Raw genomic sequence first — 12,568 nt, 5'->3', positions numbered from 1 at the left:
TCAAAATTATACCTACTTTTTTTGTGTGAGATTGGCAAAAATATATATTTTGGTGTACTGTAGAATTTTAGTATTAGGTTACATTTGCCATGAGGTGAAAAAGGTTGAAAATTGCTGCATTAAGCTCTCAACACATGTCAATAATTAAATTACAGCCTGGTAACTTTATAACATATATATAACCTATAAATTACATATAGTTTTGTACCAGTGAATGAATATATTCACACTATCACTTGTACAGGAATTGGCTTGATGTTAAAATTTCTGCTTCTAAATACACCAGGCACCTAGAATTTTACTGTGACTGGTAAACTATTTTTAATACCATCCCCTTGAATTCCTTTTTACCAGTAAGTGCTAAAGACACATTCATAACATGTACAAGACAAAGATGAGCGCAATAAAGACTATAAAACTCACTCGTCCACTCATAACACAGAGGCGACCGCACCGCCAACATGCACGTTATCATATATTGTAGAGGCCTTACTAACTCAGCCCTTCCGTTCATTAACCTAAAAGGGAAACTTTTATGTAATATTTGAGACATTCAAAGGAGTTTACTAATGAAACACGGCCAGAAGTTCTCAGAATAGAAGTTCTCAGAATGTTTCATCTAAAATAATAATCTTTAAATGGGACACTAATAAATGGATAATTAATCCAAACTAAAGTAGGCCCTTAGCTTCAATTATCTTGACAGTTACAATTCTGTAGATCCAAAGACAAGTTTAAAGGCATAGAAAATAGCAAGGGTAAAACATAATAGATCACATAAATTTCTAAAACTTTACATCACTACAAAAATATAAGAATTTCGAAATTCTGGAAATCAGGTTGGTTTCGAATCCCAGATCTCCCCTAACTTTAAACTAGCTTCTTCACCATCACCAGGGGTGTGCAGAGGAAGTGCTGTAACTGACTGGTGTCTTGATCTCTGCTCCTCACTGCAGAGCAGTGGGAAATGACAAGGACAAAGACAGAAAAGTCATCTCTGGCACCTTTCTTTCTTGAGGCCTGCGATCTCCGAGTCCCTCCGCCCAAGCTCCATCTGCACCTTCTCCAGAGCGCCTTGCATCTTGCTGTGAGAAGCCAGCACGTTCTCCAGCATGACTGTCACTTTGCAGTTGTCTTCTTTCGCTTCCGCCAGCTGCCGCTGGAAGGTCCCCATCTAACAGGAAAGGAAACCAGGGGAAGATGTCTGATTCTTTCTGCCAAGTCCCATGACTTCCAGGAAAAGGAGTAGGGAACCAGCATGGTACGATGCTAAGAGGAATAATTAAAGTGCATTTTACTCTTATTTTGTTTCTTAAGTGATTGTGACTTTGAGAAAAATAAAACTAGACCTCAGATCCCATGGATCCTACAGAGAACTCTCAAGTGCTTCCTGACTACTGGCATGTCACACACAGCACAGAGATTAGCTACAGACACCGGGACCAACGACCTGGCTGGCCTGCTCAGGGCCTGGTCAGCATTCTCTCGGGATGGAAGACCAGGAAGGGAAGGGGGAGGGACTGGACGATGCTGCACCTCCCAGCCCTCCGCAGCGAGGCCCGGTCCGGCACTGCTGTCACGGAGACGTTTGGGATGGGACCTGTTTTCACTGGGCACAACCCCTGCTGAAGGAGAGAGCAACTGATGACAACAAGAAATACCACGTTTCCCCGAAAATAAGACATCCCCTGAAAATAAGACCTAGCGCAACTTTGGGAGAAAAAATATAAGACACTGTCTTATTTTCGGGAAAACAGGGCAGTAGCTGTGAACATCATGTTCATAAAGCAAGAGGCGGCAGGCTATTACAAAGATCAAAGTGCTGCAACAGAAAAAATTAGGACTTTTTCTTTGGATTAAAACAGGAAGATGAAAAATATTGGGAGTGGAATTATGCATTTTTAAGAAAAACATTTTAAAGTGTTTCTAAAGTTTTCTTAAAAAAAAAAAAATCCTCCTCTGATCAGTCCTCACAAAGCGACAAGGCACGGAGGCAGGGGCTGTGAGCCACCAGCCTCCTCAGTGACCCTCTCGGCAGGACGCCCACCTTCTTGCTCTCCCTGTCCTCCAGGGCCTCCAGGTCCCCCTTCAGCTTCTGGCTCTCCTTCAGCGCCGCATCGCGACACTTCACCACCTGCGAGAGCTCCTCTTCGTTCTTTTCCAGGATGGACTTGACCTTAGAGAACGAGGACCAGCATCACTCTCCCAGAGCGAGACACAGCCACAGAGAAGCCAGGCCTACACTGTCCAGTTATATGTGCTATTTACTTCTATAAATGAAGCCAGTTTTATTAGCTGTTTTTCCCCCTAAAGAAAACTCCAAAACGAAAATACATTTGCGTGAATAAACGATCAAACCCAGTATCTGACCATCGCCACGAAAGGGCAGAATACGGGGTGAGGGAGCTGAGGCTATGAGGTAATGTGAAATGGGGGCGGGGCTTCTGCCTGTATCCACAGCTCACACCTTTCTGTGGCTGCCCAGGCCTCTGCCGTGTGGCTGCACCACAGCTACTAACCCATTCACCTGCTGGACCTGAGTGGTCTCCAGCTTTCGGCGATTAGAGAGACAGGTGCTGTGAACAACTGTGTACAAGGCTTTGTGCAGACAATGTTTCCATTTATCTTTGGTAGGTACTTAGGAGTGGAATGGCTGGGTCATATGAAAGGAGTATGTTTCATTTTTAAAGAAACTATCAAATTATTTTCCAAAGTGGCTGCACCATTTTATATTCCCTTCGGCAGCTATGAGAGGCCCAGCTGCTCCACATCCTCACTGACACTTGGTCTGATCAATCAGTTTTCCCCTTTTAGACATTCAAGTAAGCGTGCAGTAGTAACTCATAGTTTAAGTATCAAGCAAGAATGGACGCTATAAAAAGTTTTCTTTGGAAAACATTTTCTGACGTTCAAGTTCTTACGGCTTCTATTCATGTATTTCCATTTTAAAATTAGGCTTTAACCAAACAACTTAATTTGAACACTAAGATTAGGTAGATATTTTAAATTAAAAAAATAAATCAAAATTAGATTTTAGGAATGTCAATGGTTATTGTTAAGCAAAATCTGATATTTTCTATGTCCAAAAACAATTATGTGAGAGCCAGAATGGTTTCGATTTGTATCATCAGTATCCCCTATTTGTGAGAACCTAATTTCCTGTTACTCAGACCTTCAAACATTGTCTTTCAGGATTGTTACTACTATTTTTCATCTATATATATAAAAGCCTAAGCGACTGTTACGACCAAATGACCAGAATGACCAGTTGACTAGTGACTATGACACGCACTGACCACTGGGGGGCAGATGCTCAATGCAGGACCTGCCCCCTGGTGGTCAGAGGACTCCCCCAGGGGGAGTGGGGGAGTGCCACTCAGCCAGAGCCGTGCTCACAGCTGGCTAGCGCAGCTGTGGTGGCAGGAGCCTCTCCTGACTCTGTGGCAGTGCTGCCAGGATGAGTGAGCAGCACAGGGCTTGGCCCCGGCTTGGGCTCTTCCCTGGCCACCTGCAGCTTGGCATACTGCTACATCCCCCAGGGGATGTCTGACTGCTAGTGTAGGCCCAATCCCCACAGGCCTAAACCGGCAGTCAGACATCCCCTGAGGGGTCTCAGATTGCGAGAGGGTGCAGGCCAGGCTGAGGGACCCCCTTTGTAAAAGGCGAAAGATTTATGCGATCTGAAGAGAAACCAGAGCATTGAGGGACCCCCTTTGTCTCCCCACCCTGCACAAATCCGTGCACTGAGTTACTTGTTGAATATAAACTTCAAATTTCCTAATAATTTATGGTTTTTACTTACCGAATCCCGTTTAAGGAAATATGATGCCTCATAAGTTTTAAATGGTCTTGAGGCAAGAATGTCTATTTTACCTTCCAGTCTTCCCTCCATGGTTTTAATAGCATTCAAAAGAGTCTTTAGAGAGATTCGAGAGTCCCCAGTGTCATGAGATCTCGCAGAAGTCAGGGCAGGTGCAAAGGTCACATGGCGTGTGGAGCTGGGAACAACACTGGGCAGACCCACGGTTCTTTCCTTTACGCTGGGTCTACAGCTCTCAAGAAATTTCGAAGACGCAGGCCTCTCCGGAGATTTCCTTCTTCTTGGAGGCATCGCCAATTAAAAACAATAAGCTAAACTAAACTAAACCAAACCTAGTTATTTTTCAGAGTGTCTCCTTTAATAGGAGGCACAACAACGTTCTAAGCAAAGCCGTGATGGAAAGTATAACGTGAAAAGTGTCCGTGCTTTCGGAATGAAGAAATCCCACTGAGAGTCTGTCCCAGCCAAGCAGCAGCCCTTCATCAAACCCCTGAAGGAGAGCACGTCTGGACCAACAGTCAGATAGCCGGTTAGAACCCCAGCAGGATTCCATTTGGAGACACATTCTACTTCCTTGGTTACCGAAGGGGCACACACACGCATTACAGCTACAAAAATTACACTGGCTGCTAGAGAGTGGCAGAGATGTTCTTAAAAATCACATACTCGGTAAATTTGTAGAATACTGAAATGAATCACTTTCTTTCAGTAACATATTCCTGGATTATTTTCCTCACAAAATATTTTATATATCTTATTTATCTAACTTTCTTCATTGGTTAAAATGTTATCAATCTCACCCTAGGTGGGTGGCTCAGTTGGTTGGAGCTCTGTCCTGTACGCCAAAAGGCTGCTGGTTCTTTCCCCACTCAGGGCATATACCCAGGTTGTGGGTTTAATTCTGTATCTCTCTTTCTCCCTTCCTCTCTCTAAAAAAACAAAAAACAAAAACAATTAAAAATGTTATCAATCTCAACAGACACCATGCTGACAAGCAAGCACCTGCTCTGCTAACACCTCTTTAAGGAAGCAGCTGATGCAGGTGTGTCTTGTTGCCTATAATTCAAAATCCAGAGACTTGTTCCTCACACCAAAAGTTAGAAGGCTCCCTTGTAATGTGCTTCCTACGATGCTCAAGATACAAACAGCTTTGTTTCTGAAACTCCTGCTTCCTGCTCCATGGTGAAGTTTACTGAACACATGTCTAAGCCTCCAATCAGGGCGTGAGCGAGCTTCAGGCATCTCTGTGCACTTGTCGATGGCTGAGCAGAACCTTGTCCACACTTGTGTTTAAAGAATGCTTGCTGCCGAAACCGGTTTGGCTCAGTGGATAGAGCATCAGACTGTGGACTGAAAGGTCCCGGGTTCAATTCCGGTCAAGGGCAAGTACATTTGTTGCGGGCACATCCCCAGTGGGGGGTGTGCAGGAGGCAGCTGGTCGATGTGTCTCTCTCATTGATGTTTCTAACTATCTATCCCTCTCCCTTCCTCTCTGTGAAAAATCAATAAAATATTAAAAAAATATATATATATGTAAAAAAAAAAATGAATGCTTGCTGGGCTGAGTTAAGGGGAGGATATTCATCTTTCTGGCATGTATGATAGTGGGAAAAAGGCATCCATGTCTTAAAAACAAGTTAAAACAGCTGAGCAGCCACCTGTTGTAGCTGTCAATCACACCTGAGTGTATTTGTCCTCCAGAGCCTTGTTCAACTTGCGCAGTTGGTCATTCTGTGAGCTTGTTTCAGTGAAAGAATGGAGCTGCTCTTCCAGCTGTGTCACTTTTATCTAGGGAGAAGGCAAAAGAGTAATAAAAACAAACCTCGTTAATAAGATACTGCGTGTATATTTATATATTCCAAAAGGAAAAAAGATTGCATGAGTTTCAAAATAAATTCAGAGAATCCCTAAAACCAGTAATCCCTAAAACCAGCAATCCTAAGTTTTTCTAATAATGCAAAGAATGTTATCTCAACTGAAATACGTAGCGACTTCATCAGCTAAAACAAGCTAAGTCCATTTACATGTAAAGAGATAATTCATGTGGCTTCTATGGCTTATGGAAACTCCAAATTAACACACTGCGGGCCAGTAGTTTTATTGCTAGCTTTACCCAAACATCAGCCTATGAACCCAGTGGGAAGTGCTGTAACTGAAGACTTTCCAATGTGCCTCTCTTTCAGCACAACACGACTGTCCTCACGCCCCACACTCCTCAGGTCCTCTGCCCTGCCTTCCCTCTGGGTACTCGGTAAAATGCCTTAACGCTGGTCAGATAACGTGCTCTTATCGATGGCCCTTAGTTTTTACAGTGAACTTCTTATCTGGTAGGATTTCTAACTCAGGACGGTCAAATGGGAAAGGAAGGACACAGAAGCCAATGCATCCCAAGGCCCCAGATTTCGAGTGTTTCTGCCATGACTTCCCACGCAGCTCCATGGCCAGCTCATCAGCTGCGTCAGGAATAGCAGACACTCGGGCCAGGTCACATCTGCACATTGTTTCAAGGGCCTAAATATACACAGACGGATATGGATGCAGGTACTCAAATATAACACTGCGACCTGTGCATGAATTCGTGCACCGGGCCTCTAGTCCTATATAATAAAAGGCTAATATGCAAATCAACTGAACAGTGAAAGGATCAGTCACTGTGATGCACACTGACCACCAGGGGGCAGACACTCAATGCAGAAGCTGCCCCCTGGTGGTCAGGGTGCTCCCACAGGGAGAGCACGGTCAGCCAGAAGTTGGGCTCATGGTTGGCGAGCGCAGCAGTGGTGAGAGCCTCTCGCACCTCCTTGGAAGCACTAAGGATGTCCTTAGGAGCGGACCTAAGTCATCAGTCAGACATCCCCGAGGGCTCCTGGACTGGGAGAAGGTGCAGGATGCGCTGAGGGACCCCCTGAATACACGAAGGCCTCTAGTATTTATATAATAGAATACTAAGCAGCACTTTAAACCAAAGAATTATAACAAACAACATAGATGAATCTCTCAATTACAATGTTGGATGAAAGAAACATGATACAAAAAAAAATACACTGTATTATTATTTAAAGATCAAGTAATGGAACCATTAATCTGAGGTGTCAGAAGTGGGATGGGAATTACCTTTCTTGGAGATAGTGAGTGGAAAAGGCTATACAATGAGTTCTGGAATGTTCTATTTCTTGATCTGAGTGCTGATCATATAATTAGCTTTACATTGTGAAAATTTACTAGGCAGTGATCTGTGTACTTTTCTGTATATGTGTTATAGTTCAATAAAAACTTTATTAAAACAAAACAAAGGAAGAGTGGTATCATCCCATTCACTCATCTATTCTGGTGCCTCAGAGTAACGATTTCCAGGGTTATTTCTCTTTAGGAAAGTTAGAAAAAAATCAGCCAAGAGAGAACACAGGCTCTCTACATTCTCAGTAAATGACCTTGCATTAAACAATTATGATAAAGCTTCACAGAATGGCCTTTGGCTTCAAGATTTAAGGTTTGACCATTATAGTACAGGTACTATAAAAAGAAGTCACCTAGATTTTAATGAAGTAACAAAATTAGGGAGGTTCAAAGACTGACCCAAAGTTATGTAATTAGAAAATGACAGACTAGGTCCTCTCAAAATTCATCAATATTTAGTCTGACAACTAACATTAAAAGTTAGACAAAAATTCAGAAAATAAAACCTCATACCTGGAGTTTTCCCTTTTCATAGGCCAGCTTATTTTTACTCTGAGTAATTTTTCCCAAGGCATTTTCCACCTTCTGTCGGGCAATCTGATGAAGCAAGCACAGACATGGATCAGTGCACCAGGCAAGCAAGGGAACCATCATTTTCCTTTAAAATAAGTATCTGCACCTCACCATTTCATACCAACCAACCAGGAGGCCTACTTATTGGCTCCGGCTGCCTCTTCTCCCTCCCTAGACACGCTGGGAGGCAGACAAGGAGAGTGCCTCCAGCATCCCACAGGCACTTCTTTATTTATTAATTCTATCTTTCTACATCAATTCTTCCTTTGTAGCTGTGATCCAGCCCAGACTTGGGGCTGTATCAGTGGTTACGGATTACAGTTTGAGATCAGACAGTTCTTGAAGAGAATGGGACGTGCAAATGGTCACAACCCTCAGGCCGTAGGAGAGGCTTCTGCTATCAGTGTTAAGGAAGAAAGGAAGACACTGTTTTAATCAAAACCTGAACACGGTGTTATTTGGGACAAACATTACTGACAGCTCTATCATTCATGAATTTACATATTTTCATCATTCCAATAGCCTACTTAATAATGACATTTTCCCCATGTCTTTTCCACCAAACTTTGTCAGAGAAATAAGTATAACAAGGTTTTCTTTTGATTAAATTTTGGGCCTTCTTGGTACTTTGGGAACAATTTAGTGATTAAATAGGGAAGTTTCACCCTTCATAATAAATGTCAGTGATGTTTTCTGATAACGGGACACAATGATGTCAAAAGTATCTTCACAAATCAACTGTGAAGTAATACAAACACAGCAAATCCTCCATCATTCAAGCTGCCCATTGAACTACAGACCATCTGCAGTGAATCTGGAGTTTAAGGTCCTGGGAAATATTGACATAATTCATTATTTCTGGCTTACATTTGCTTTATTTGTGATTAAAGAACAGATAATCTCTTAGGCATTTAAAGCCAAAGAATTTAGACTTTTGTGTTATATTCAACTTTGGGCAAGTTGATAATGATGAAACCATATATGTAGGGATATTAATTTACAAGGAGAAATTCTTCATTATCTCTGACAGTTACAGCTATTCTTTAGCCATCACTTTGTACTGCCTTTTATTTCAAGTGTTGTGAATTCAACACACTTATTTCCAAGTAAAAGAAAAGACACACTTCAAACTATATTGCTATATAATAACTTGTAACGCATATTTTTCTCTGTTCGAAATATATTCATGATCGCACAAGAGGGGATTCTAGTTTAGATTTTGTTTTCTCCTCAGTAGTTGCCTGAACTAGAAAAATTAGGACATTTTAGACAGTCTAGACTTGATTAAAAAACACACACATAAGAGTCATTAGTCCTTGTATACCATCTACTCTAAAATTACAAACATTCAATATAAAGATGTATACTGAATATTAGGTGTCAGTGGGCTATTAACTATTATGACCTTCTAAGTATTTGTCTTATCAAAGCAATATTAATGCATGTATAATATTCACATTCATACATTGTTTCTTAAAGTTTAAAAAAAAATCTGGGTTGCTACCACTAAGGCAAAGGAAAATATTTTTTAAAAAGCATTCAGACCAATAAAGTATTGGTTTCAAAATAACCTCAGGGAAATGTGGACTGCCATCAAAAAATAGAAGGCTAATACTAATGTATTACCATAAAATTCATCATCAATTTTCTGTCTGTGGAAGACATACAGGCTTCTTTACCAAAACTTTTCTATTTTAGAAACTCTGGTGTAAAATCATTCCATGAATGAAATATTATAGTTTGGGATTATGCTTCAACCATATCTTCAGTAAAAAAAATATATGGGTTTGGCTCAGTGGATAGAGTGTCGACCTGTGGACTGAAGGGTTCTGGGTTCGATTCCGGTCAAGGGCATGTATGTTGGTTGTGGGCACATCCCCAGTGGGGGATGTGCAGGAGGCAGCTGATCGATGATTCTCTCTCATCGATGTTTCTAACTCTCTGTCCCTCTCTCTTCCTCTCTGTAAAAAAAAATCAATAAAATATATTAAAAAAAAAAAAAATATATATATATATATATATATATATATATATATATATATGTATATATATATGGAAGGATGGCCAGTAATGCTGCAAAAATAGCTAAACCATAACTGTAAAACCCTGATTATTAAAATTCAGTTCCAAGTTCTATAAATCAATGTGCCCCAAAGTGCTGTAAAGTGTAGGGATAGTGTATAAAAACACCAAGGGCTAAATTTAACCTAAAATATGCCAGCTAGAACAAATACTAAACACTCAAGAATCACTGAGCTTTCTTGGAATGTGGAAAGGCTTTTCATGGAACAACTTACACAACACACGCTCATGTGTGTCAATAAGAGGTCAGACTACAAGGAAGCTTTATGGAGAATTTCAAGTGTTAACTCTCAAGGAGCAAATTACACTGCCAGCACTGAATGGAAATAGGTTTACTAGTATTGTTAAGATTAAAAAATAACCCAGAAATCTCGACCTCATTCCTCTGCCAGCTATAGCCAACTGCAGTGCGTGCCAGCACCCATGGTCAGAGCAGATCCTAAGAGGAGAGGTACAGGTCTGCAGCTGGAGGGGTGGGCTCTCACTGGGAGACCTTATCAAGAAGCATGGTCTGCAGGCAAGAATCAACCTTGACCAAATGACTGGCAAGATCTGTCAGAGTCAGTAGCAAGGTGAGGCCACAGGCCTGCTCACAGAGTGGGCGCAGGCTGAGAGGCGGTCTTCCAGACCGGCCAGGAGATGGGGGACAAAGCCCCGCTGAGCCCTGGCCAACAAGCAAAGGGCATGAAGGGATCTTGTCTCGGGGGAGGGAGGACTGGCCTGAGGCGCCTCCGAGAATTAGCCAGTGCCTCTAGTCACTCCAATAGCAGCTCAAAGGCTTTCTTACCCGGGGTCAATTCAGATACCAAGAGTTGCATAAATGTTAGATGCCTAATATATGCTTTACATGTATTAACTTAATCCCTTGAACAACCCTCAACCTCCAAATAATAGTATTATTATCCCCATTTTGACAGATTTAAGAAACTGAGGCTCAGAAAGGTTAAGAAGCACAATCAAGAATCGCAGCCAAGATGGAAAAACCTAGGCAGGCTGGCTCTAAAGCTGTGAAAATGTACAAGGACTTACATTTACTCTGTAATTTTTCACAGTTGAAGTAACGAGCAGCTTATGACACAATTTGAGAGAATTTAGTTCAGATTAAGATAGACTCACATTAGGGCCTCCATGGAATTTCCAAAGATTATTTGCATGTTATAGAAGCAATAATTAAATTTCAATTATTCAAAGGCAATAGGAAACATATTCACTCTTCACAGGCCAATTATCTCTTTAAAATCCCCTTTACCACTTGGAGAAGATATTTTAAGAACTTTGCCATTTATTTGGAATGCACTGGCCTTGTTAAATAGCTGTTAGAAATCAAACTTACAAATGATGACCTAATGGAGGAAACTGTCAAACGGGGAAAATGCAAGTTTCTTCTTCACAATTCCTGAAGAGCAGATGTTTTTAAAACATTAGCAATCTTTGTGCTTTTCAGCATTCTAGATCATCTGTGTAAGCAGATGTTTAACAGCTGCCTTAAATAATTGTTTTCTTAACTCCTCTGTTGTTGGACTCTATAGGAGTTTATGCCACATTTAGCTTGAGTTCTTCAGGCCTCATGGTAATCAGGGGAGGAGACAGGGAGGGAGGAAAGGAAACCCATCTCCTGACCTCAGGTCTTTCTTTTTAAAAACTCCTCATCAGTCATTACTTCCTACTTAAGACTGACCTTTTCATACCCACCCCATGGTAGTCAGCCTCCTCTTGCTGAAGCTTCAGGTAAGCCAGCTGATCGGCCAGGTCCTTATTCTTTGCCTCCAGAGCCTGCAGGCTGAGGGTCAATGTGTTTACGTCTGCCTTTGAAGAGCAGAAGGAGAAGAGAAATCCATTTACTGCCTACACATAGACTCCTTAAGCCAGAGCCAGAAATATTAACTTATTTAAACATGGCATTTCCAACTGTAAAATAGAAAGTAACTCATGAACATGTTCTCTACCTTTATATTTGGGGATTTCCAACCCGATTGCGCTATGATTTTAAAAATGATTTTTCTTTTCTTCTATATTTTTTTCAACTTTTCTATTAGTCTTCAGCAGAAGCTTTTTTATAAATTTACACTGTTTACATTTACTAGATAAACGGAAGTTCTTCTGATACTTGGCATTTACTTTAATATTAATAATTCATCAAATACAAATCTAAAAGCATATGTTCAATATTTGATATGCTGACAATTACAACATACTGCTGAGAGAAATTTTGAAAAAACAAACAAACACCACACGAAGTAAAATAGAGGAGTAATTCATATTTATGTACAAGTGGACTCAGGCAGGTCAAACCCGTGTTGTTCAAGAGTCAACTGAATATATACACAGTAAGTATTTCTCAGCCATCAGAAGAAAAGCAGTGCTGACTGATACATGAAACAATGGGAGATACTTCACATCCAGTAAGATGGGTAGAATAAATTTTTATTTTATTTTGGTAATATTCAGGTAAAACCGATATACCTTAGTAGGAGTTCTTACATTATTTAATGCTGCTTCTAATTTATCACAGAAGTTACTTCCCAAAACTGCTCATCCCAGCTGGATTGAAAGAGTATTTTGGAAATGAGGCCATGTTTATATACAAGTAGCCCACACTATAAATCTCCTAAAGATCCAGAGGATTTTGCCTTGTGGAATTTGAAACAATAGAGCAAGTGGCAAAGCTACTGAGGTATGTCCAGAACATTTTTATTTTTTAAGCAAGTACATCACATGCAAGTGTTGGGGAGTCCAGTCTGGGGAAATCTTGGACCCATGAACATCCTTTAACATTCTGCTGAAACAACACTGAGCTAGGAGGATGGTGACTGCTGTTTGTGTGATAATTTTTTGTTTGTTTGTTTGTTTGTTTTTTGTTAAAGCAGACAATGACAGTGAGGATGTAGAGACACGGGAATCCTCATACATTGCTGG

The 12,568-nt window shown here is 41.0% G+C and overlaps 1 protein-coding gene across 5 annotated transcripts in view; it reads right to left on the bottom strand.

Annotated features, from left to right (window-relative positions):
* CCDC150 (coiled-coil domain containing 150) overlaps positions 1 to 12,568 on the bottom strand; it is a 40,264-nt gene that overhangs the window by 10,760 nt on the left and 16,936 nt on the right. For 3 of the 5 annotated variants that reach the window (XR_014795815.1, XM_084893138.1, XM_084893140.1), the window contains exons 13-17: positions 11,345 to 11,458; positions 7,511 to 7,594; positions 5,501 to 5,608; positions 2,048 to 2,176; positions 1,005 to 1,174 (exon numbers count right to left, since the gene is read on the bottom strand). Coding sequence is in view for 4 of the 5 variants with exons in the window: in XM_084893138.1 (XP_084749264.1) it covers positions 1,005 to 1,174; positions 2,048 to 2,176; positions 5,501 to 5,608; positions 7,511 to 7,594; positions 11,345 to 11,458 (605 nt within the window). In the remaining variant the exon portion in view is untranslated. Of the gene's footprint in view, positions 1 to 1,004; positions 1,175 to 2,047; positions 2,177 to 3,802; positions 3,954 to 5,498; positions 5,609 to 7,510; positions 7,595 to 11,344; positions 11,459 to 12,568 lie in introns of all 5 variants that reach the window. The other 2 variants (XM_084893141.1, XM_084893139.1) reach the window with 2 other exon arrangements.

The sequence above is a fragment of the Pipistrellus hanaki genome (genome assembly GCF_964339955.1).
Source record: "Pipistrellus hanaki genome assembly, chromosome: 8".
NCBI classification, from domain to species: Eukaryota; Metazoa; Chordata; class Mammalia; order Chiroptera; family Vespertilionidae; genus Pipistrellus; species Pipistrellus hanaki.
The sequence above is the reverse complement of the archived record's forward strand: the minus strand, read 5'-3'. Positions and strand labels throughout refer to the sequence as shown.